We start from the raw sequence: 27,900 nt of genomic DNA on the forward strand, positions 1-27,900 counted from the left end.
CGCATTTATCTACTGATAATTTCACATTTCAGATGTGTAAGTCAATTAACTTCTGTAAAATTATCTCTATTTGTTCGCATGGATTTTTTTCATTTGCTTGTTTGTCGACACGTTCATATTTGGGTTTCTGATGTTGGAAAAAAGGGCTTTGCGTCGGTAACATTCCGAGAGATATGTGTTATATTCGTTCATCGATAAACCGACAAACTCATAGAACATTTATACCCCACGAGTAATCATGATTTTACATTTCGGGTTCCTGCTCTGCGAGGATTAAATTTTGGAATGCAGATGAAATGTTTATACATTTTATTGTAATTTGATCGTTTTTCGATGTTATGGTAAGGAATTTTTCTGAAAAAATATATAATTAGTTGATTTAGAGATTTTCGTGCAAGTGAATCACAAGGCATGGTTAAACAATTATAATGTTAGTTAATTATGCATGAGGTGTAACATTTTGGGTTGCTTCCCTTTGACAAGTGAAATGTATTTAAATTTATATTTAAAACTCAGATTAAAATAAATAAATTGTTTGAATTTTAAACGATTATTTTCTAACCTATTACATTCAGTAATAAGTTATAAAGAAATTTGGTATTTTAACTTTTTTCTCGTTAAATAAGAAAACAAGTTATCGTAAGACTTCTTTGACTTATTAAGCGTCACGTGTCTATACGGACAATCTGGCTCATGTTTATATGAATATGCACCCTTCAGTTAATTAAATTGTACATCATTTGTACAAACAATTAAATCCGACACAATCTGTTGCAGATATTAATACAATTAATAACCCGTATTGTTACACACGTAACACGTTTTGTTATTGACTAATACCGTCACTATTGTTTTGTTGTAAAAACAAATCAACAGAAACTAAAATATCAAGGTAAAGTTATAAATCAATAAAAATATTGCACATATCTGTATAATTACCTCCTGCAGATTCATATACCTTGTAAATACTCTGATGTAAACGGATATAATAATGTATGCAACGAATAATGAACCCAGTAAATTGATGTAAACCGTTTAAAGCGAAAACTTTGACAAACATGCGTTTGCGTGTGCCGTCTATAAAAATAATTTGACTATGTCGAAATGGGGGTAGACAAAGTACATTATAACAGTTACTGCAAAAATCCCAGTTCAATATTTGCTGTCACCATATTAAAGTTTGCTTATAAATATCGCAACTGTGAATGACCGCCGTTTTTAATATGGAAATTAACGAACAGACATGTCTTAACTTAATTCAAATAAGTATTTAGCGACTCAGATAGCATAGCATGAACTGTTTAACGGACGTTCTGAGCAAACACATATAAATTTGTGCCACGCGCCAGGAAAAGCGGGGCTAAATGAATAAGAGAAAATTGTTGTTCCAGATTACACTGTGTAGTCCGCTTATTTCGTTTAGAGACAGATTTTCTGAGCGAATATTCCTACCTACGCGAAAAGTGTCGCCCTTGTTGAGCCGGTGCGGAATGCACAGGGAAACCTGTGACGCCACTTTACGCACATGCACTAAACCCCGTTTTTCATGCGAGTGGCTCATACATGATTTATTAACTAGTGTCGTTATAAAATGTAATTTATGCATTCTATACCGTTTACCAGTTTCTTGAAACAATCGGGAAGCCTTATGTGTCGCTACATGGTTTTTATTTGTAATATTGCACTCATGAATATTTAAACTGTGCAGAACGTTGAGAAAAGTCACATTAAATGGTTTCGTTTTGCTTACCCTAAAAGGTAATATTACGGATATTTAATGGACTTTTGACTTTATGGACTCTTAAACACTAAACAATAAAGAAATTACGGTTTTTGTTAAAGATTGCACTGATTTCCATTCAATTAGAAAAACATAACAATCCTATACGTAGTCCAGATCTTGAAATATGTTTCTTATGATTGCATCGGTAACTGCTGAGGGAAGATTTTTATTTTATTTAACAATAGGTTTAATGTTATGATATTTGTATTTTCAAACACACCGGCATTTTCGTAGATCAAATGTGAACTTTTCCAATGCATTATACAAGGTTGAAAACGTATAACTAACCAATATCTCATTATAAACACATAATATTGTCATTTCGTAAAATGAGAGATGTTGGAGAGATGTTGTAATTCAGATAATCGACACATTAATTAAAATACGAGGCCCACATTTGGCATGTTGCTATGTTATATTTATTGTTTTTGAAGCATAATTATAAAAACTTGGTGTTTCTTTTTAAATCACTTTATTATTATCGCTAAAACACTAATTTGTCGTCTTGATATCCCGTGTAAATTTAATTGTTCACACGGTACACGTGATGGTAAAATGAGCAGTTGTCCTCTTACATTTATTTAAGAAAAAAAGCAAACAAATAATCATTTTAACTGCTCGAATAATTCAGTAGGTTTGTTTGTAGAGTTTTTAAGTCGTTTTTTTATTATTTGCAAAAGCATTGACATTATAATTTTTAAAATTGTAACTTGTCTAAGTAGCCCAAAGGGAAGCAGGGAGGGGGGAATACGTATATTAACCGTAAACAACTTACATATTTAGCTATTGACATTCCAATACATGTTTAATAAAATTAAACACTCGAAAGGGTTAAGTTATTAGTTAACCCTACAAAATTTGCCAGTTAAATTGCTTTATTAAATCCACACCATTTTGAAACTCGATTCAGAAAATATTAAAAAAAGATGTTCATCTAAACCTTTAACTTCAACTGCGCATGCTTATATATTTTCCATTTCCGTTTCAGATTCAGGTGCAGTCGTGGATAGCAACGCGCAGGTAGCAAAATCGATACTGTTGTCAGTGCAAGGTTAAGTTTTATTGAACTACATTAGAACTACGTCGTGCTCCGAAGCTTCCCGAAGCAAATCTCGCGTTCGTTCGTAATTGTTCTGGTATCGTAGCCGGAAAATCACATGCAAATATTGTGACACAAAAAAATAGAAACGAGCATTTTGTATCGCGTTAAATCTATGTTACCAGACCAAATCTAGCTTTGAAATTGCGGCTATTGATGTAAGGAGCATTGATTTTGTATGGGTTAACTTTATTTTTCGAAATATTGTACTCTATTTTAACTGCAGATCACTTACAGACACCCGAAATGATGACGGTCGCTATGGCAGTAAAACAGGGTGGGAAAAGTATCGCGGGGACCAAACCGGACGTAGGGGCGGGGGAGGCGTTGTCGATGACAATGACGCGGACCTCGACAAGGCGATAAGCGTCCTAACGAAGGCTGTCGGCGACATTGACGGTGGGAAGACGTCAGTACGTCTGAATAACAAACCGGAAGTCAGTAGCAGCTTGACGCAACTCACGAACAACCAAGAGATTCCCGCGAACGTTGCTGCTTTCATACACTCGGCTTTAAGCAACTCGAATGATAAAATTCCCGACAGCGTAGCAGACCTTATCAAGTCGGCATCCAGTACGACTGCTTCGTACACCAACCAAGACAACCGGAGCGATGTTGCGCGCGCCTACAACTCAGCGACCGGCAAAACGAACCAAAAGTTTCCGGCGAATTTCGAAGACTTCTTTAAGTCTTTCCCGAGCACTAACTTCAAGTCCTACAATGACGGCAAATCATACACAGACGTCAAAGTCACTTCCAACACTGACGACGGGTCGAACGTCGACGTCTCAAAAATAATGCAAGACGCATTCGCGAACGCTGGAGGTAACAAACAGGGTAAATGGCAAAAGTTGTCGAACAGAAACTACTTCAAAGCAGATACTCCGACGGTTCAAAACTATCATGACGTTAAAGTTTCTTCCAGCAGTTCAAACCCCGACGGATCCAATATTGACGTCAATAACATCCTTAAAAACGCGATAGGAAACGCCGGAAACACAGAAAATGCACACAACTGGCAAACGTCGTTCAAGGCAGATACGCCATCGGTTCAAAATTATCGTGATGTCAAAGTTTCGAACAGCAATGCAAACTCTGGCTCTGGCGGATCTACCTATTATATTTAAATTGTTTTGTATTTTATTTGGATTCCCACTTATTAAATAATTGCTTATAAAGGAAAACTATACTTGAGCTTTACATATTACATTCTGAACTGCCAATAACCCCTATTTACAGACGAAAACAAACACATAATTACATCCGGTCGTCAAGAAAAGAAATCGTTATACTAACATTACGCAATATGTAGTATTTGATATTTTATTGAAAATGTAACACTCGAAGACAACTTATCAAAGATGTAAACCAATTGAGCAGCAACATAATAACGTGATACATTATATATGAACACCAAGTAATGTCAGTATGCATTAAAGATTTTGGTCTAAATATTGGTCCACTTTTCACGTAAAGATTTTAGGAATCTGGTAATTAAAGGTTCAATAGAAAGGTAAATAACCGGTCCAATATTGAGGTAAATATTAGGAAAACTGGGAATAACCGGTCCAATAGTAAGGTAAATATTTCGGAAACTTGGAATAACCGGTCCAATATAAAGGTTATAAGGTTAACCGGTTAAAGACGCTCTTGCAAACGCAGGCAGCGTGCAAAAGAACACTTGGCAAACCTCTTATTCCAGAAATATGGTAAAAGTAGATACGCCATCGGTACAAACCTACAACGACGGATCAAACGTTGACGTAAACAATGTGATTAAAGAAGCTCTTGCGAGCGCAGGCGGCGCTCAAATGAACTCATGGCAAAGGTTTCCTTCCGGAAGTTCGGTAAGAGTATATAACCCATCGGTACAGACCTTCAACGACAACAAATATTCTAAGCCGTCCGCAATCGCAAAGTCCGACCACTCGAACACATACGTTGGAAAACTATTTCAGGACGACTTCGGTAAAATCGAAAACGGTCAACAGAGCTCATGGCCAAACTTCTCAAACGTGAAGTCCTATCAAAATAATAATAAACCGAATGGTCAGGTCAGCTCCACTTCTGATCGACAAACCTACACAAACACCAAAACAGAACCTAAGCAGGTTAAATCATGGCGCGGTAGCTACACACGCGCCCCAAATTACGGCACCACCCCCGGCTCGTCTTGGGGCCGAAATAACGCCGGTCAGTGTCTCTTACGGGAGAGTTATGCAAAGTCGGAAGTGGACTCGGAGTGCTGGTCTGACAACGCCTATGGTTCCCAAGTACCCTTGTGCTACACGCGGACAGCTTCTGGTTCCGGTCGAAGCGATTTCGGCCTATGTCAACTCAAGAATCCCGGCATGACGTGCGACACACGATAAACGCGGACGTATTTGGTCTCTTTATACGACGTTAATGAGGCATGAAATAACAACATGTTGCATTGAATAAACATTAACATAGTACGTGATAGTTGTATGCCCTATGACGTGTCGTGTAATGACGATAATGAGTTGTTTGTTTTTAATTCAGTTATTTATCGCTTTCCTTGGTATAGAAAAATATAATATTGGCTGTATATGGCTGTGTGAATAATTAAACTCAACGTATATTCGAGCAACGTTCTTAGAAAACTTGGCTTAATGCATGTGTGTTAAGTGTCGTCCCAAATTAGCCTGCGCAATTATTATATTCATTACAGTTAGAATTCAAAATAAGTTTACGCACCGGCAAATCGGGTGCGACACTTTCCGCCAGAACTGATTTTCGTTGAGAAGCGATCTCCTTAAAAATATAAATTAAAAAGTGGAAAGTGTCCTCCCTGATAAGCGTGTGTGGAATGCACAGCCTTATCTGAGAAAACACTTTAGGCATGCATGAAGCCTACTTTTTCGATAACGAAGCTCCTTTGATCACATAAAACTGATGCAAGACGTTGAATTCTTTTGAATTCATAATGTATTACAAACATATTATTTTGTTGAAGAGTTGCCATGCAATATTTCAATCCACCAATTACAGACACAATTATCGTGATGTCCTGGTATAATTAAAGCGTCCGCTGAATAAATATTTAAAGTGTTTCTAAAAAAACATCGTTAGTCCCAATAAAAGAAAGTGAAGTTCGTTTTAAATCAAAAAAGTCCGTTCATACGAAATTCATTTAAAAGGTTTTTCGTTCAAAATAGTTGGGTTGTTAATGAACATACACTCTTTATACCGCTTGGTGTTATAACAGTAATGTTTATTTATTTCCGATAGCATTAGCAGTTATCGTATGTACGGATACAATTACATATTATACACTCGTGTTACCGATGGTAGGGCGCGTTTTTATGCTGCTTGGATTGCAAGATTTCTATAAGAAAAAAATGTGTTGGTACAAACACCTTTGAGGACTTTAAAATTCAATAAAGCGGACAAATCACAATTAGAGAATGGATATGTAGTTTCGCGCATTGACAAAACGGGTTTTAATGCGTTGCGTTAAGTTTCGTCTCAGATTAGCCTGTGTTGTCCGTACAGGGCCAAAGCTAATCAGGGGTGACACTTTCCGCCTCACTTAATGTTTACGACAACAACTCCATTTAATCGAAAGCTACAATAACAGTAGAAAGTTTCGTCTACAATAAGGCTTTATGTGCTGCGGAGGCTAGTGTAGGACGACACTTTACGTTTACGCATAGCGCGGTTAATATGCAGTCCAGCGCACTACCGATTGATCAAGACGGATCCGAATTTCCCGACGTCAGTTTTAAGCATCGCAAAGCGTGACACACTCTGGTTTTGAACGCTAAACGTGCGTTTCCCCACTAATTCGCAATGGTATCAACCAATTGATGTTGTTGATGAGTGAACAACATAATATATTCGATGTTTGATGTTGACAATAATAACATAGATGATGCCGATGGCGATGGTTTAGATATCTACTTCGAACTGTTGTCTACTATTTCCTATTACTGGTGTCAAAAACGGGTGTAAATAATGTGTCAGTCATTAAGCGATCGAAGCATGTGAAGCCCTATTCCACTAAAACAATAATACAAAGGTTACTAAATTATCATCAGTTAATACAACATACGCTATTCTTCTGGACAGGACTTCACAATCTCAAGGTTGTACTGTATGTTTTATTTCCAATGCTTTACAAACCATGATTTTCTTTTGTATTTTACTTGCGCACTTGTATTTTGCTCTCTTAATACAAATGTAATCTTGACCATGTAACTTACAGCTTTACAAAATCACGCTATCGTCACGAATATATGCAATGTAAATAACACAACAGGGAAAGACCACCAATAATGTTGTTAGAACTTTAGGTCCTACCCTTTTTTTCAAAACAGTTGTATTTCTATATATGTTCTGTAGTTGTGTAACTATTTTGGAAATAAAATATGTTTAAATAAATAAATAAACAACATACGTGTCTTTGCTAGAGATTTTACACGCATTCGGGTGTATAGAACCTAGACGAATAATAATTATCAGGTCGTTTTTCGTTTGACTTACTTCAACGCGTTTTTTAACGTTTGGTCGGTAAACGTTTGGTCAGTAGAAATATATTTCGTAAACAATTTAACGGTCTACAGTATTACAACTTCATTACTACCAATCTTCCATGTAAAAGTTTTAATGTAAAACTGAGCAAAAAGCACATTTTAGTATTATTCTGAATTAAAAACCACAAATCAAAAGTATTGTCATTGTTACTCGATATAGTTTGTTGTCGATGAAATATGTACGGCCGTAAGCGATCGTGTTGTTGCTAACTGTCGACAGGACGCCACATTCTTATGTATGCCGCCTTATTGTAAATTATTTTTAGTTAGGGAAATCATATTACTTAGCCCGATATGTTCTATATTGATATAAACGTTCGGTTAATGTCGTACCTGATGAACTGTAACTGGCTGCATGTATAGAAACATAGGGATGCAGTTTATTCTCAAACGGTTAAATATACGATTTTTATCTAGACATGCGGTTTACGTCATATGAAGGTTGCAATAAACCAATCATATATAGCGGTACTTCAACCTATGTTGTAAACCACGTGGTTCTCTCAAATTAAACGGATACTATTATTCTAAATGATGGAGTTATCCAAATAGCGCACACAACAGTTTAAATGAACATATACACACAATTGTGTAAAATAATTTAAGCCACCACTTGTTGTTGTTTTAATTAATAATTCAGTTGATATTTCCGACCAAATATACATACAGTTTGAGGCTCGAATTTATACATTCGACCCAATATACATACAGTTTAAGGCATGCATTGATACATCCAACCCAATATACATAGAGTTTGAAGCATGAATTGATATATCCGACCCAATATACATACAGTTTGAAGCATTCGTTGTGGCCGCAGTCAATAAATAATACTTGCAGTCCACTTAGGGCTTGGATCACAAGATGAATTCTACTAATGAGATCGTTGCAACTTCATTTCGACCAATTACAGCTGGGGTAATGAAGTGGAAAACAAGATGGCGACGCCCATGCCGAGACAGGTATTTTTCGCCATTGTATACCCGTTATTGCATGTATTTATTGTTTAAATTCATTAATTAAATTTAAATTCGCATTATAACTCGACTTTATTTGCTTCTTAGTGGAGCTGTAACTAGATCATATGTCACACCGCAAAAAAAAATGTGTAGCGAGCAAAGTCGAGATATAGAGCGAATATTAATACGAAATAAACGCAGGTGACTTTCTTGTTGATGTGCTGGAATGCGAGCGGAATTTATTATTAAACACAATTCGGCCCCGTACGTGCAGAAAAATTGTGTTGGTATTGGTCACAAAATCGTAATTATCATCCTACCTCTGACTGGAACGATACTCTAAAAACATGCATTAAGCCCAGTTTTCGCTGAACGAGGCTCTCATAGTCCATAAACATGGTTTTTCGAAACTCCCTGTACTCCCACAAAGCGCAGACGACAAACCTTGCCCCAGCTGCAACCAGTCCCGGATTACACATTGGGCAGAGTAGGCGACTGCCTATGGGCCCCGCGACCCATAGGGGCCCCAGGAAACCGTGGAATTCGATATAATTACAATGATTGTGTTCGTAAATTCTTTATCTAATAATTATATAATGTCGTATATATATGCGTTGCTGTATTTTATTTTATGTTTTCCGGTTGTTTATAAAGAAATATCAGTGAATTACACTTTTTTTTTAAATTAATTTAAAACTAATAATCACTGTTTCAAACAGTGGAAATTAAAAGTGACAATTACTAGTATCGATATTTTTCACAGTTATACTGTGAAATGACACCGTTTTCATGAAATTGCGACGTTATTATTTTAGCAAAATTACTTATAATCATTTGTATGCAAAGCATATAAAGAGCATTTGTTGGATTTGGTGGAAAATCGATTTTATTTCAATCGTGATTAAAAAAATCCATGATTACTCGTGAATAAAAATCGATAATCTATCAAATCCAACAAATATCCTCTATATGAAAATTATAAATACTGCCACATTAGTTGTCTAGCTAGTCTCGGCACTGGTTGGTTAATTTAGACTAGTAATATCAACTGGACACTTGCCTTCTAGTAGTCACTACGCTGAATATAGGCCTGTGTCGTGTGAATGCAGTCGACATCCGAAATTGCCGGAAATGGAGTTACAAAACTCTAACAAGAATCCTTTAGAAAATCAATTACTAGTAAACAAGTTTTTTAGATAATTAACAATTTTCAGACTGACTGTGAAGTTTTGCGTTGTCTATGTCACGTTGACTTTGGACATTCAAACGTAAAAAAGAACCCTTGATTATTGTATTATGCACAATGAATAATTGTAGGTCTCAAAACGAGACGTGTTTGTTTATCGGGGACGAAAATATTTCAATTGGTAATATTTGCAGATGAAAATAAATTTTGCCTTCTGGTTATGTACACAAGTTTTATCACATTTGCGCACGAACAGGCAATCAAACGACAAATTCTTAATAATCGTGCGAATTGTTGATTAACCCATACTATAAAACACAGTTTTTAACAGATATAGTATGTTATGTAAAGAGATTTTGAATCAAATCAAACATAAATAACTGGTATATCAAGACGCAACAAAACATGTTTTCACAGTCAAGGAGCACGTGTTATGTGTTGATAATAACGTTTATGTTGTTCGGGGGTAAGGTTTTATTTTATTTTATTTTTAAACTTTGAAAAGTTTAGGTATACTTTAAAGGGACCTTTTCAAGTTTTGGTTAATGGACAAAATTGACAATTTTTTTTTAAGATTCGCAATTTTTCGTTGTAGTAATGATATCTGCGAGAAAACAGTAATGCTGAACATTTACTATTCTCTATAATATCCATTATATAAATATTTTGACGTTTTTAAAAACCTGATAATTATAAAGCGTTACTTACGTGAACTATTGCCACATTTGGAGAGTCATGTTATTATCGTTTAATTAAGTGACACTGCCAGGACTTCTTATAAGAAGAATAAAATACACTTGCTTCGATAGCACGGATGGCCGAGTGGATTAAGTGTTTGACTTTTACTCAAAGGGTCAGTGGTTCGAGCCCAGTTTTTACCTTTTTTATTTCGTTAAGTTTATTATAGTTTTTTACTCGATCTATTTGGTTTTTTATGTTTACTTTTTTATATTTATAAATATTATAATATTTAATGACAACTTCAAAATTGCGCAAATATGTGCAAATGTCCCTTAAATAATATAATGTTGGGGTCATTAATGTCATTTTATTTTTTGTGAATTTGGAGAAATTAGTTTAGTTTACGTATGAAATATCTTGAAATTTCATTTATATATGCATAATATTTAAATACTTATTTACACTCGATATAAATAACTTCGTTAATGCAACACAAATGATTGTTTGTGCTTAATATGGTCAAAACCATTAGAAAGAGAAAATATTGTTACCTGCTTACAGACTGATTTTTTAATTAATTAGATTTGAATTTAAATGTGGCTTGTGTGTTTGTTTGTTGTTGATGTTTTAAATTACATTTATAATTTTACAATTGTTTACTCATTTTTAAATATGGAAAAAACACTGTTTGCAGATTGTCATGTCTACTGTATTATACATCATTCGAATTCATTGAGACAAAGTTGAACAGCTTTTTACAAACAATAAATAAATATAACTTATTTTCTGGAACTGAATTAGCACAAACATCTTTCTCCAATCAATAAAATACATTAAAGATTAAACAAATATCTTAAAATAAGCATTACTACATGTATTTTTAAGATTATTAAATAATTTTAAACTCTAAGGCATTCCGCAACTACAATAGCCTAATAAATGTGTTTAATTAAATTATTTTATTATTTTTAGGCAATGTTTCTGCGAATAAAGAGTCCGAGGAAAGCCTGAAATATTTCTTGAAGTCACTGACAAGGTACATGTACATCAGAGCCGCTTTCTAGAAATACCGGGCTTAATGCAATAAGGGACAAAGTGTCACTCAATATCAGCCTTTGCAGTCCGCACAGGCTGATCAGAGACATCATTATCTGCTTGTAAGGAGTGTTTCGTTTAAAAACGGCTAAAAAAATCCTATGCAGGGGGAAATTGTTCTCTCTTACTAGCCTGTGCACACTGCACGAGCTAATATGGTTCGACGATTGACGCAGATGCATTCAGAACGAGGATCATTATATGCCTTGTAACTCGTGCCTTGAATTTTGAACATTTATTAAGTCAAATATTGCAATATTTGTATTGTACATAGCAATAAAACAAGATATTGCACGAATGATGTAGTTGTTTAAAATAATTAGAGCGAAATTACCGCTTATATATATAGTAAGGATATTTAAGGTGACATTGTGTCAACAATTAAATTGACATTGTGTAAATATAATACTTTGTATAACAAGCATGTTGGTCATCAAATTGTAATAGCAAAAAAAACCGACACGATTTCGTCACCTTTTCAACATTTAGGACGTTTTATTTTTTATTATTTTGAGTCATTTTTGTCTTATAACACAGAACAGTTTCAATCAAGATATGCATACTTGAATTAAAAAAGTTGTGTCCATTTCTTTCAACAACACACTCCAAGAAAAAGGAACATACACTTCTCCACACGTATATATGTATTGCAGTTCGCTAAGAGACGGAAGTTCCCTTCATGTCGACGGTATGGCCAGAGCCTTCTCTGGATCCATTTCCGGCGGTGGCAGTGGGCCGAGTACAGCTGCTCTCGACGAAGCGATACGCATAGTCGAGAACATCCAGGCTAGTGGCGACACCAATAAAAATCTCGTGGAAACCCTCGAGAAGTTAATTAACACCAGAGACGTCGTGAAGATAAGACAGCAGCGCAACGAAAGTCCGGACAACCGGAACGCAAAAGTAAATCCCAAACGAGTCGGCGTGGAAAATGAGCCGTCTCTATCACAAGACAAAATATCGGAACCGGCTCTTGCTGTCCGCGACTTCCATAGCAAAAACTGCTTCAGGCTGGGACAGATCTGCGGCTTCTACCGAGACTCCTGCTGCGCGCGCGATACGGAGTACGGATCGAACTCGCCGCTGTGCTGCATCAGGTTTTCCGGCGGCGGAAATTTCCTCCTGAGCGACCGTTACGGGTATTGCTTGCCGAGCTACGCCTCCTACACGTGCGATGAGATGCAGAGGATGTACAGCCTTTGGCAGCGTTAAGCGGACGCCGCACTAGAAATGACACAATCCGTACGTGGGGTTGCCTGTCGGATTGTTTTTTTCTCCCGCAAAGTCGTTTGCCAAGACTTTTAACGTTGTTATTCACGTGCGTGAGCTTGCGGGGATTTTACGACGAATAGTGTATCTGATTTTTATAAGATAGCATTAATCTTAGTTACCCGCCTTATGTGCATTCCATTAAGGCACGATACTGTTTTCATATATTCATTTTTGTCGTAGCTCTATCGTCTCGTTTTTCGTTTTTCCCAGTGCACGTTTTTACTCGTGTGCAGAATGCTAGCAGTTATTATTTTGTTGTTTTTATGTTAAATAATTCCCGTTAATATTCATTTAATAAGATTTGAGTAGAATACATTGTTTTACTTTCTCATCAATACATGTTTACATGCTGGCCTTAAATTACGAGTAGTCTGTAGATGTTCTAAAATACATTCTACATTGGAATTTAGTTTGCGAATGATTTCCTTCTGGGTTGGCAACGTGCAATGGCAGATTACAGCCTCATTCTGGGAAAATGGGCTTAATGAAAGTCCGTAAAGTGTCATTCCAGATAAGCCTGTGAAGTTCGCACAGGCTTATCAGGGAAGGTGGACATTCCGCGTGTATAGTATTTTAGGTTCAACGAATGTCTTTGTTTAGCGAAAACGCAGTACATGCGTAAAGTGTCGTCCCTCATTGGCCTGTGCGGACTGCCCAGGCTAATCTGGGAAGACACTTGACGCACATGCAGAAAGCCCAGTTTTCCCAAAAAGATGTTCATCTGATCAGTTTCAGTTCGTTAAATGTGTAAATATATCCATAAAGGTGTTGTTTTGATTGAATTTCAAAACACTCTTTCAACGCGAAATCTCATTCAACAAAAGTGTTAAAATGCCTTAAATTTCTATGTTTAAATGCACATACCATACACAAATTACATAGTCGTCTTTTATTTCGATGTGTTTCATTTTAAATGTACATTTTATGTGTATTAATATTGTATTTTTCCCATGTTTGTCATCCCCTGTGAATATTTGATATTTTGTAAAAAAAATAATACTGTTAAGTCATGTTTTAGTGTGCATCTAGGCAATTAAATACTAGTACAAACACATGTCTTTACTACTATTATTAAATATGCTGATTTTGTTAATTAATTGAACATCGCTCTGAAAAAAAGGCTTAATACCTGTGCGTGAAGTGTCGTACCAGATCATCCTATACAGTCGGCATATGTTATTCAAAGAACGCCTCTTCTACACAACAATCTAGTTTAGGCGGAAGGTGTCGTCCCTGATTTGCCTTTCTGGGCTGCACATGATAATCAGGCACGACAAAAAACGCACATATGTTTAACTATATTTTCACAGAGCGAGGCTCATGATTTAATGAATCTTTTTTTCAAAGAGTAGTCAACACAAGAAAGCTTTCATACCTGTTTGCCAATATGAATCTGACGATTTATATAGACTAATTTAATACAATTAAGCAACGCTTTGGGAAAACGGGGTTTAATGCATGTGCGTAAAGTATCGAACCATATTAGGCTGTATAGTCCAGTGTTTAATGCATAAGCGGGAAGTGTCTTCACTGATTAAAATGTGCGGACTTCACAGGCTAATATGGGACGACACTTCACGCACATGCATTAAGCTCCGTTTTCCCAGAGCGCGGCTTAATGCTCATTAATAGGCAGGGAGTCCCAAATTCCGTCAGTGGGAAAGTAATGTTTCGTTGCATATGTTGTATTAGTTGACACGCTAAAACCATACCACATTTTAACACATATTCATATATATGACTATTGCACGTTAAATTGAATTGCGCGTATCTTTAACTCTCTGTTTGTTTTCACTCGTTAAATGAAGAGTGTGTAAGGCGTGAAAGTTAATGTTTGTGCCATTTGACGAATATGAAACCGAATATGAAACGAGCATCTTACGCCAACAAATACACGACGGTCGGCACATATGGAAATCTAGCAAAATGCATCCCGATTCTTAAATATAATTTAATCATGTTAAGTACATCATATAGAGTCCTTATATAGCATTTAAAAATTCGCTCTCAACTCGTGCAAGTGTAGTGTTAGCTTGTTCCATGTTGACCTTAACAACTGTGCTTTGTTAAAAATGAACAGTTTTTAATCGAAGAAATGTCAGTGACGTCTATAAAAACTAATGCCAGTTAAATATAAATTGGATGTATTATAGGCTTTTATACGGTTTATGAGAACACGTCAGTGATAAACAACTGTTAATTCAAAGTTGCAAACAGAGAACATATAATTATGAACAATTTCAATAATTTTCAACCGGTACCTACGTCATGACGTTATTTTTCGCGTACATTTCTCCCGTTAAACCCTGTTAAAAGCTTAACAAACGATGAAAAAGCATAAGCTAAAACTAACTTTGTTGTTGTCATTTGATAATCTATTTCTTCAGCAAATGATCATCAGTCACACTATATTAATTCCAAGATGATGTAAATTCATACAAAACCTGTAACTTAATTAACCAATAATGTAAACATTTACGCGCATATGATCCCCCATAACCATAACTTAATTAATTCATTCAATCATGTTTTCACTCAAGAAAGCGAAACTTGTGTATTAAATTTTCTGATCATTCGTGAACATAAATCGACTATCTAACACAGCAACAAATTGTCTACTATATGGAAGGACTTTTATAAACAAGTTTCAAAAATGTATCCGTGACGCTATGGATATGGTGTCCGCCTAGCCACCAGGAGGTAACGGGATCAATCCCCTCCGTGACGCTATGGATATGGTGTCCGCCTAGCGACCAGAAGGTAACGGGATCGATCCCCTCCGTGACGCTCTGGATATATTGTCCGCCCTGCGACCAGATGGTAACTGGTTCGATCCCCTCCGTGACGCTATGTATATGGTGTCCGCCCTGCGACCAGATGGTAACTGGTTCGATCCCCTCCGTGACGCTATGGATATGGTGTCCGCCCTGCGACCAGAAGGTAACTGGTTCGATCCCCTCCGTGACGATATGGATATGTTGTCCGCCTAGCGACCAGGAGGTAACGGGTTGAATCCCCTCCGTTGGAGCGTTCTTGAGATCTTTCAAAAGACAACAAGTAGTGGTTCTACCCAGAAACCGACTTGAGCGCGTTTTAATAATATGACGACACTTTATGCACCTGTGCTAGGCCCTGTTTTCCCATAACGAGGCTGAAATGTATCGCACGATTTTTAATGAGACGAGCATGTGATATTTGAAACACAACCCTCATCCGAGTAATCTAACCCATGAAACACGTTGCTTATATTTTACTTGTAATGAGCATTTCAACTTGGCTTATCGGAGCATTATCTATGAAAGACGCATTTTAACGAAGTGCATGCTAATCTTGACTTTTACACGGTGATATGCGGGGATTCATATCCGACCAGGGTGGTTACATTAGATGAGCGAACTTTTCGAGTGTTTGGAGGAAATTGTGCGTACCTTAGTGGTAATTGTGTTGTGTGTGATTTCTGCCGTATTGTTCTGGCATGTTGGTTTGTTTAAATGGCGCCAGTACAACGGCACGCCAATAACGACACATATATCCCATTTTCACCGCGACATTGACGGTATAACACGTTGTGGAATATACTTACTTGTATTCAACACTGTGGAATATACCTGTCGCGTGCACGGACTACTTTTTAAATGACGTCATGCGATATGCGCTAAAATTAGGTCGATACTGTTTGGTTCATTGATCGAATTATAAGGTCACCCATTAGATGAAAATGTGCATATTTTGCAGAAAAATATATATATGACATATTCACCAAAAGAAATGTTGAAATAAAATATAAAATTACACGATTTTTGTTTTGTTATTTTTTATTTATATTTACTTTACCACTGAATGATTTTTCATAAGAAACAAAGTCGACAAAACTTAAGCTTCAAAATTATACGACCTTCAACCTTTAAATCAAGTCATATGACATAATTTTTCGCCATCCGTATAATGAATCAGCTGATTGATGGCGTCATAAAATGACATACTTATTGCTTCATTTTCCCCATGTTTTGGGACGATTTATTATAAACGCGACTTATTTCACATGTTTTCTACATGAACTGTATGTCGACATATCTGAATTGTCAATTGATCACATTTTCCTTATTTCGTGTAATATGCATTGTTTATAACCAAAGCATATACTTTTGACATTTAACTTAAATATTAAGAATGTACAACAAACCATACACATATCGCACAGTTCATGAATAATCTGCCATGTTTGCTTTCCTATTTAATTCACGTTAGGCATAGAGCTGTGTAAAGTATAAGATGGTAAAAATAGCACCACACTGGAATTGGGAACGTCCCATTTTGTACACGGGTATTTTCTACTCATTTATCTGTTATGTACTGGAATGTTTTCCATTCTTTGTGTATTTATATATTAAATTATTTTCTCGTACAATAAGGGCATTTACCATAGATAAATAAAACATTGTGCAAGTTTAAACATAATTATGTTTGTATGCAGAAATCTGCAAATGCAACCGAGTTTACCAACGGCTATTATTAGATAAACTGTTCCGGTTCATTTGAACAGCAGTAATGTAGAGTACATGACGTAGCGTGTGACGAAGAAGAAAGTTTATCGCGTTCATAAACTCATTTGAATAAAGTGATAGAATGGCATAAGGGTCTTTATTTAACTATGCAAAAATAATTATTAAAGACCCTAGATGCAAAATCGTCAATTATTGAGTTAAATGGATTATTAGATGGATTTTAAAGGATAATTAAAGGTAAGATACTAGATCTAGTTCTTACGTGTTTTGATTTTTGTTTGTACTTTAGTCGTTCCCTGTTCTCGGGGAAATGATTTTAACCTGGGCGCCATTGATGCATCGGATCACACACGGCATACTCATAACATTATATAAAAAACACGTTCTGCGCGTCCTTAAATTCGTCGTCCGAAGTCGGAAAACGTATTGCCCTGTATATTTTGTCAAATAAAGTGTCAGTCGCTGCAATTGTCTGTTTACTCGTCAAAATTGTCAAGGTCTTCGATAGTTAAAGAAACTTCAGCGTACAGTTTATTTAGTATTGACAGACCTGTACAAAGTCGCGCCAGTCAACAATCATAAAAAGCGACATTTAAAGTTATGGTAGCCAGAACTAGGTCGTCGATGGTGTACATGTATGTTGACATCGACAGCATTTTGTCAGGAGCAACCACCGCCATATTGGATTTTGGTCATTTTCTTTCGAAAATAAAATGAATTATAGTAAAGTAAAATCTTCTTTTCGCGATCGTAATGTGTTAAAATTCGCATACTTCGTAAAATTGAATGTAGGCATATGGTGACAGTTTTACTTGTTTTACAGTTTGTGTGTGAATTTTTTAAAGACTATTTTGCGTACCAGAACAAATACATGTATATCACTACGCATGGTTACATTTGTTAGATTTTAAGCGCTTTTATGACTGAAATAAATTATTGTTATGGTTATTAGATCTATTTATGTTAAATGTCACGTTGAAAAAATCAAATGGGATAAATAGAATACTAGGATTAGCGTTGAATACAGAGAAGTTTATGTTGCTCGGCTCGAACACCGAAAGCGCTCGCCAAGGCTCGCGCTTCCGGCGTTCTGAGCCTCGCAACATAAACTTCTCTGTATTCAACGCTAACCTAGTATTCTCTATATATCCAAATGTATGTGTCGACGTTGAATGTAGTCTTGTTATCGCTGTTCTAACCCGCGAAACCCAAACACTAAATGCGCGACATTGAAATGTTTTTTCCCATCACACCGAAATGCGACCAATGAATACATCGTTCTTTCTGCCATTTTTGCCGCGATGGCGCACCTCATTTATCGTTCTGGCGTATGTGTATGTTAGAAATACAAAAAGACAACAACAAAAAACGACACACATGACATTTCACGTTCTTTCGTGTTAGCGTTGTGGCGTTTTGTCGCCATTCGAATCCGCCAAAACGTAATGTCAGAATTCAGCAACCATACATGCTGTAATTGTAGCGAGTGAAGTGTTTTTGATGTTGTAAAATCGTATCGTTTGTCTTGCTTAATTATGCGCATTTTCTGTATGTGACGCTCTTTCGGTATGCACTTCCGGTATGTGACGCACTTTGCTTCTTACAATAGCGATGACTATGCTAAATTTCCATTATCGATATGTTTAATGTTTCCTTGTCATTTTACAGACGATAAAGTTTTAGAAGTAGCCCCAACGAAAATGTTGAGAGCATCAAGTTATATTACTTCAAATTGAATAAAGTTTGTAGTCATAATTTTATATATGGATTGCTATATCATCAATCGTTTTAAACTCCGAATAAATAAGTACCGTATATGGAGTGAATATAAATCCTCAAATACCGACTTGAATCCCTGTCCACTGAGAATTGCTTACATTATTATAACGTGATAATAATGCGTTTTTTCAAATCAATTAACTGAATTATATTTGTGTTCCAAAGCTTTTGGAATGCAATACACATATTCTTTACTGTACCGATGGATTGAATGTACACTTACAGACTTCTTTAACGCAACACTTTTCAAACTTAATTATCGCAGTTGTTTGTTAAGAAATTGTACATGTCATCATTTTACTTTATTCTGAGCAAGATATCGATATAAGTATTCATCAATGACGATCGGACGCTTGGGCACGTGGGGTATGTATGGTTTTATAAACATGGACATTGTTCAACGCAATACTATTCTAAATGTTTTTGAATGTCGTAATTTAATGTGGGTTCTTACATCAGGATAACATTAAACTGGTTTTTAAAAATGCAAGGCTTAAATGATTATGCAAGAGCGCAACCGCGAATTTTGGCAAATTGCGGGCTGGCTGCGTACCACTCAGCACACTCACTCGTTTCAAGTTCTGAACGACATCTAAATCCACAAGCAAAGTATCTATTATATACAGCTAGTGTATGCTGCTCTGGTGCTGTCAGTCTTTCCAGTATCCGCAGATTTAAGATCACATTGGTAACTTCTCAGATTGATGCAAATCCTACGAGAACACAGTGGAGATATGGATCACGATATCTGATATGCGGATAATGTGTTTATGTTTTAGTCCATTTATAAGAGCCAATGCTCAGATCCGATCATACAACGAATATGTTGGTCGTTTGTTTGTTCAGCAGAAAAGGTTGAAAGTAAAAGCAGTTTAGTTATGTTTTAACAGAAATAGACGCACTGGAAATAAAACAAATGAAATGCATTTCGATGTTATTGTCTTCTCGGTTTATCATGGAAAGGAATACATAGTGCTGATTGGCGATACGTTCGTCAATCATGCATTGTCTGTTCTGAGGTTATAAACCATTGATTAGGGATGGGTTTCATCACTTTTTGAGCGCACATTTCTACGCACATCAAATGTTTATGTAAAATGTTAAACTTACAAATGTATTCATAGCAAACAAACTCAATTCATATATATGTTCATTATTCAATGCAGTAACACATTTATGTATCAATCTTTATATTCTCCATCCAATTCCTGCGCAATTGAGGACATTGTATGTAGCGTACATCTTGATTTTTTATTCATTTGTAAAACGATTTAATTACAATTTGAACCGTAAAATGGCTTATTGACCTTGCTGGACACACGTTTAATTTTCTCGTGGAGGTAAATATATGAATTATATGTATAGTCGTAGTGGTTGATTATAACTTCTGATTCTAAAGTGCGTCCAAAAGATTCATAACAAAAAATATAAGAGCACGTGCATATAACAATTTACACATCATCATGCGTATTTGACAGAAATAAGAGAGTATTGAACACACCAATTCAGAGTGTACAATGTAGCGATGTTAATATTTTGAAACATACAAATAGATTGCCTCTTCTTACAGTTTATAATACATGTACATATCATTAAATTACATAATCGATACTAACTAACTGGTCACAAATATCTTATATTTAACATAGGTTTATAGTTATTTGTTTAATGTCGTTACATTGTTATATTGTACTTTTAACCACTTATGAGACGCATAATACGCAGGACGTGCCAGTTAGCGGCGTTGTTTGTACGAAGAAAACGCAACGACCGCTCGTAGTAATGTAACGCTCCTGCATAGTCTCCTTCCATTTCGTAACAATGCCCCAGCAAGTTGAGTGAAGTGTCTAGGTGATACAGGTTGAGTTTATTTCGTATATTTATATAAGCCTTGAAGACTATCATAGCATGAAGCTGTTTGTCACGTTCACCGAGTCCCCCATACGTGAGATATTGCAGATAGTGTAGGAATGGACGAGCATCCACCTCAGCACTGTCCATCCATAGTTTTTTAGTGTAAGTTCTCTGTGCCACTTCCTCTTCGGTGTTATTGCGATTCATTTCAAACAATAATATGGCAGGAGTGCAATACGATTCTTGCCTTACAAATCTGACACAGGATACGAATGGCAGTTCACTAAATCCCTCTTCTTTGTTACCTGCTAACATATTAGCAAACACCTTCAGATCACTGTCTCCCTCTAGTCTTCTAATTGCACACACAGCCTTGACCTTGCTGTGATACCTCCTATCCACATCCTCCAACACTCGAACTGCCGCTTGAAGATGACCACTGCAGTATAGCATAGAAGCAAACTTTAAGCGACTAGAAGCTACATCCGAATTTAAGGAATATTGGACACGCCTTATATTTTCGCTGTCAAGAACGTTTTGTAGTCGCAAATAGTAAGATGAGTGAACTGAAATGTGTAACGCATAAAAGTGTTTAATCAATTCAAGAGCAGCAGTTTTTGACATGACATTCGTTGAGTTTTCAATACATTCAAAACAATTGTGTATTATGTATTTTAATTTATGCTCGAAGGTTCTATGAGAACTGCTCAGTTTATGTTTGATAACTGTAAACACACGTTTCAAACGTTTCAAGTACTCAAACTTCAGCAGTAATCTGATGCTGTTATGTAATAATACACCTCTGAGTTCTCCAGCCTGTACAGTATGCCGCATACTACATGCTTGTAACCGACATCCTATATTATCTATACCAATACAAAAAACATCTTGTAAGTTATTCCTTATCAGCGAGTCTATATACACTAAAAGGCGTTTCTGCAGCAACTTTGACAGTTTCCCATCGAACAAGTTCACACCTTCTATAATATAATGCGGAAGCCTTCCCAATCGCAGCCAGCGCCTTAATACGTGTAAACAGAGCATAAGTACAAACATAAGGTTGTGTTCGCACCACAGACAAGGATGTGTTCTTTCTATGGTGAAAAACATTATAGTTTTACAATGAAAGCTTGTAATAGCATCCCCCACAATGTTAGCAAATAATGATTTTTTGATTAGTTTTAAAACAATGTAACATTTTATTTGAGTCATATTGAAGCTAAACATCAACATTCGTTCTATCAGGTTTGGAGACAGTCGCCATTCTTCACGCTTGTAATCGCTGTCTGGATGTCCTGCTGGTACCAGGAAACACGGAGCTATCCGTGCAGCCTCGAGAAGCTGAACAGGTGGCCAGTGTTTACCTCTACATCTGTCTATCCAGTGCTGTATTTCAGGAAGAGGTTTGCGTACATGAAATGCTTCAACAATATCCCAGTTAGGCACCCAACTCACAGAAGGTCCATTTTTAGTTGCCTCCCCTTCATCTCTAACCTCATACGCGATGTTATTTTTCCATCTTTCAGCGCTTAACAGTATTTGCCCAGAATCTTTCCTTACGAGCCTGTCATCGGTCAGACTGGTCACTGGTTCCGGTGTGTAGTCTTGCATGACTTGTAGCAAGTATTGTTGAGGTGGAGTGGTGTTGTCGTGGAGCATCAGAAGGTTAGTCATCTCAGCCCTCCAGTCTTCCCAGATGGTCATGATATTGGTTATGTGGTTACTTCGTAGAAAATCAATATCAGACTGGAGACCGGGAGTTGTGGTCCCTTCCGACTGGCTCCCGAAATGAAAACACTCACTGTTCTTTCCTCGTAGTTGAAGTGCTATTTTCTCAATAAGCTCCCTCCGCAAGTAAGTTCTCCTCCGCTCCAAAACAGTTTCCTTCCCAGCTCCACTGTCGTCAAGTGCGTCAAACATCCGAATAGATAATTCTGTGAAAGTCTCTGGAATCTGAATATGCATATATTATATTACTTTCAATTAGTTTTGATCATTTGTACATATATATTGTGCATAGTTTTGCGTATATTATTTGTTTAATTTTATATAAATTACTTACATGTTTCTGTTGATAACTCTTTACTAGTACATCTTATTTTATCGTTTGTACCAAACATGCAGCAGATGAAATATATCAAAACCAAATGTATTGATAGTACTTAATATAAAATAGTTTAAAGTATGTTAGTATATTACATCGACAAACATGTATACGAGAACTGATTAATTTATACGCGCGCTGATAGATATAAATCACATATGATTCAAAATCAATAAGTTGAAGTCTTGTTTTAAATTGTGATTTGCTCCGTTTGATGAAAGAATATGCATTTTTGTATTTCCAAATGAAGGATATATGTGTTTTGAATGTTTTTAAACCGAACATGTGTCATTATGTAAATGTGGATGTCCAGGTTGCCTGATTGTGAGTTGGAGACCGACCCGTCGGTTTGCACGCCTGCAAGTCGTTGTTTCAGTTAGCCAGTCAGAACGTATATAAGTCACTCCTTGTGTCTAGGCTGTCTATCTATATATTTGTCTGTCTGTCTGTTCGCCCGCTCTGCCTGTCCAAAGAAAGACTGACTTACTTCTTCAACGATGCCTGTCTGTATTCTTAACTTCAGATTAGCCTATGCAGTCATCATAGGCTGATCAGGGACGACACTTACCGCCGAAAGTGGATTTTTTTCTGAGAGTATTCTTTTAAAAGAGAAGAACACTAAAAAGCGGAAAGTGTTGTCCCTGATTACCCTGTGCGGACTTCACAGGTATGTGCGGAATACACAGGCCGGTACTGACTGGCTATTGTGGGACGATATTTTAGGCACATGCCTTAAGCCCCGTTTTCACAGAGCGCGCCTCATGTATATATGTGGCTTTCTTGTCTGTCTATTTTTACATTTCTGTGTGGTCAACAATTTGTGTGTCTCTCAGTCAGTTTGCCCGTATCTCTGAGAACGTGTTCTGTATTCCTTATGTTCAGTATAACCTTACAATACAAACAACTAATTTTCAAACAAATGCTAATGATATACCTGCATGATTGATTGAAGGTTTTGATGATGCTTTTTGTTCGACGCTCTTCTGACACCAATATCGCTTTCCTAATAAAAAACATGTACCATGATTAGCAAAAATTATATACTAGAAACTCTATTTATACGATTCGAAATTTTGATGAAAATATAATTACAAGTTAATATCAATTTATATAAAAGAACACACCAGTTAATTACATGGTCCACTTGATCAAAGTGACTTGCCTGTCATTGGCTTTTATGGATAATCATATCCAATATATATTTGAATCAGATTGTTGAAAATCACAATGCATTTATTTCTTATGTTGTAGAATAAATACATAATTATTTAGTATTTAAGTGTTTCGCTAGTGTATTCGTAAAAAGGAAATATTTAGAGGATAATACACGGCTGAGCCGGGGTGGGCAGTGATTATCGGCCCGCAGGGAGCATAACGGCCCGTATTAACGTCTTTAATATATACCGTACTTTGTTTTGTTTATCTTTGTTTTGCTACGTATTTCTGTGACGTAATTTCTGTGACGAAACTATTGGGACATGGAAAGTTTATATAGAATATCTTGGAGCATCGAACGAAAACAAAAACGTATTTCGGATTGTGCATTTGTCGTGCACAATTGGAAGCTTTGATAAAATTCTTGTAATTGCGCCGACAAGTAATTCAATTTTATAAATCGTGTTTTTGGTGACAGTGGGTAGCATTCGCTACAATCGTTTAAAGGGGCCTTTTCACAGATTTTGGCATGTTTTGAAGTTATTCATTAAATGCTTTATATTCATAAATGTAAACATTGGATCGTAAAAGCTCCAGTAAAAACTCAAGAATAAAATTTAAAAAGAAAAAACATTGCCTGGAGCAGGTTTCGAACCAGTGACCCCTGGAGTCCTGCCGAGGTCCTGACGTAAAATCGCTTTAGCCTTCTCGGCTATTCATCCGAGTATACAAAGTAGTGTATTGTATACCTCATATACGCAATCTTCGTAGTTTCACAAAAGTTAACGACAACAACAGAACTTTCCAAATTGTTCAATGTTTCGCGTTGCAACGCTTCATAATTTTTAGGTTTTAAAATCGTCAAAAGATGCATATAATGGCTATATTTGACCATGGTAAATGTTAAGTAATACTGTTTCCTTACACATATCATAACTAAAACAAAAATTTGCGAATCTGAAACAACTTTTTGCAATTTTGTCAATTTACAAAAACGTGAAAAGATCCCTTTAAAAAAGTATGATTCAAAATAAATATAGATAAACGAATAGAATACAAAAAACGGATTGCACATCGTTGTCATTTAATTATTGTAAGCATCGGATTAAAGTTGTCATAGAGATAATTGTGTCTTTTATTTTTAAAATTTTGCTGTTTGGTGAATCCTGTTAAAGCTTAAATAAAGGCATCAATCTAGTGTGAAGCACAGCTTTAGTTTCAATCGATATTTGTATTATCCCAATTGTGTGCTACCTGTCATTTAATAATCTAATAATGATTGATTATTTCGTTGATTTGTGGCTAAGGCTGAATGTGGACGCAATTTTTTTCCAGTTTAACGTCACACGCACATATTCTGAGGGCCGATTATAAATAATCGACCTTGGGGCCAAATATTTATAATGACCCCGCAACGGTGATAAAGGTACATGTATGACAAACTGTACAAATTTGTTACTATACATGTATATAGTAAGGTATGTATTATATACATATTTAGTTTCCTTTGGAACAAATGACACTCGAGCGTGGTTTATTGTGGCAATTATATTTGTTGATGCTCCCCTGAGAAGAATGTAGTTGTTATTTAACAAAATATGAAATATGAACCATTGGTTTTTACAAGGGCTGTTTGTAAAACATGCATGCCCCCCATATGGGCCCTCCGTTGTAGTGACAGCAATTGTGTGAATGTTTTTTGTCACTGTGACCTTGACCTTTGACCTAGTGACCTGAAAATCAATAGGGGTCATCTGCCAGTCATGATCAATGTACCTATGAAGTTTCATGATTCTAGCGATAAGCGTTCTTCAGTTATCATCCGGAAATCATTTTACTATTTCAGGTCACCGTGACCTTGGCCTTTGAACTAGTGACCTGAAAATCAATAGGGGTCATCTGCCAGTCATGATCAATCTACCTATCAAGTTTCATGATCCTAGGTATAAGCGTTCTTCAGTTATCATCCGGAAACCATTTTACTATTTCAAGTCACCGTGAACTTGACCTTTGACCTAGTGACCTCAAAATCGATAGGTGTCATCTGCGAGTCATGATCAATTTATCTATGAAGTTTCATGATCCTAAGCATAAGCGTTCTTCAGTTATCATCCGGAAACCATTTTACTATTTCGGGTCACAATGACCTTGACCTTTGACCTAGTGACCTCAAAATCAATAGGGGTCATCTGCGAGTCATGATCAATGTACCTATGAAGTTTCATGATCCTAAGCATAAGCGTTCTTCAGTTATCATCCAGAAACCATTTTACTATTTCGGGTCACCATGACCTTGACCTTTGACCTAGTGACCTCAAAATCAATAGGGGTCATCTGCAAGTCATGATCAATGTACCTATGAAGTTTCATGATCGTAGCCATTAGCATTCTTGAGTTATCATCCAGAAACCATTTTACTATTTCGGGTCACCGTGACCTTGACCTTTGACCTAGTGACCTCAAAATCAATAGGGGTCACCTGCCAGCAATTATCAATCTACCTACGAAGTGTCATGATCCTAGCCATAAGCGTTCTTGAGTTATCATCTGGAAACCATTTTACTATTTTGGGTCACTGTGACCTTGACCTTTGACCTAGTGACCTGAAAATCAATAGGAGTCATCTGCGAGTCATGATCAATCTACCTATCAAGTTTCATGATCCTAGGCCTAAGCGTTCTTCAGTTATCATCCGGAAACCATTTTACTATTTCGGGTCACTGTGACCTTGACCTTTGACCTAGTGACCTGAAAGTCAATAGGGGTCATCTGCGAGTCATGATAAATGTACCTATGAAGTTTCATGATCCTAGGCCCAAGCGTTCTTGAGTTATCATCAGGAAACCATTTTACTATTTCGGGTCACCATGACCTTGACCTTTGACCTAGTGACCTCAAAATCAATAGGGGTCATCTGCAAGTCATGATCAATGTACCTATGAAGTTTCATGATCCTAGGCCCAAGCGTTCTTGAGTTATCATCCGGAAACCACCTGGTGGACGGACCGACTGACAGACCGACATGTGCAAAGCAATATACCCCCTTTTCTTCGAAGGGGGCCATAACAAAATATGAAATATGAACCATTGGTTTTTACGGCAATCATTAACATATAACGCTAAAACAATTTTCTGAAATGTATCGTATAACATAATCGGTTTGTGCTATCTATGTTTCAGTGACTCAATACAATCACAGCATTTCCAAATGACGTTATATTTAGACAAACAATTACAGCAGAGCTAAGCCGGGCATGATCATTTATATCACATACTTTCTGTTCTTAACTTAAATTTCTACTGAGACAGCTTTTCGTAAATTTATTTACATTAAGTTAAAAATGCAATTTATTATGTTTCTCGTTTAAAGTAATTTCTGTGACGAAACACAACAGTTTATGCTACTACAAGTATTGTGTAAGTTATAATGTTACAAAAACATGCTAACATAACATATAGGATTCTTTGAAAGCACAAACCTTGTTCTGCATCCTTGATTCTCTTTGCGCGGCTTCCATATCCACTGAAAGGTTCCACATCTTGCTAAACGCAATCTGTACTTCTTCAAACTCGTGTAACCTGAACGTATCAAGAATTAATCATTATTAACATGCGATCTGCGATACTATTAGGATGCTTCAAACGTTTAAATATAAGGTACATACCCCAATCAAATAAGAAACAATTTAACTCAGAGTAATATGTCTATTTAACTTCAAAGCTCGAAATAAATCACATCATGGAGCATATCACATTTCGCGTACATAAGGCTGCACACAACAAACTTTGTAGCCACCAATGCGAGTTGGCCCCGGTCAAATTTGTAAATAAAGAGAACAAGTAAGCACTTTTTGAGTGTCTAAATAATAATG

General features: G+C 36.4%; 1 protein-coding gene across 6 annotated transcripts in view; it reads right to left on the reverse strand.

Moving 5' to 3' along the window:
- Positions 1 to 20,152: 20,152 nt before the first annotated feature.
- LOC127837725 (uncharacterized) overlaps positions 20,153 to 27,900 on the reverse strand; it is a 110,407-nt gene continuing 102,659 nt past the window's right edge. For 5 of the 6 annotated variants that reach the window (XM_052365030.1, XM_052365035.1, XM_052365031.1 and 2 more), the window contains 3 exons: positions 27,508 to 27,607; positions 23,808 to 23,876; positions 20,153 to 22,722 (listed from right to left, as the gene is read on the reverse strand). In XM_052365030.1, coding sequence (XP_052220990.1) covers positions 20,611 to 22,722; positions 23,808 to 23,876; positions 27,508 to 27,607 — 2,281 coding nt within the window. In that variant the 3' untranslated portion in view covers positions 20,153 to 20,610. The remainder of the gene's footprint in view (positions 22,723 to 23,807; positions 23,877 to 27,507; positions 27,608 to 27,900) is intronic. The other variant, XM_052365036.1, reaches the window with a different exon arrangement.

This window comes from Dreissena polymorpha, chromosome 7 (assembly GCF_020536995.1).
Source record: "Dreissena polymorpha isolate Duluth1 chromosome 7, UMN_Dpol_1.0, whole genome shotgun sequence".
NCBI lineage: Eukaryota > Metazoa > Mollusca > Bivalvia > Myida > Dreissenidae > Dreissena > Dreissena polymorpha.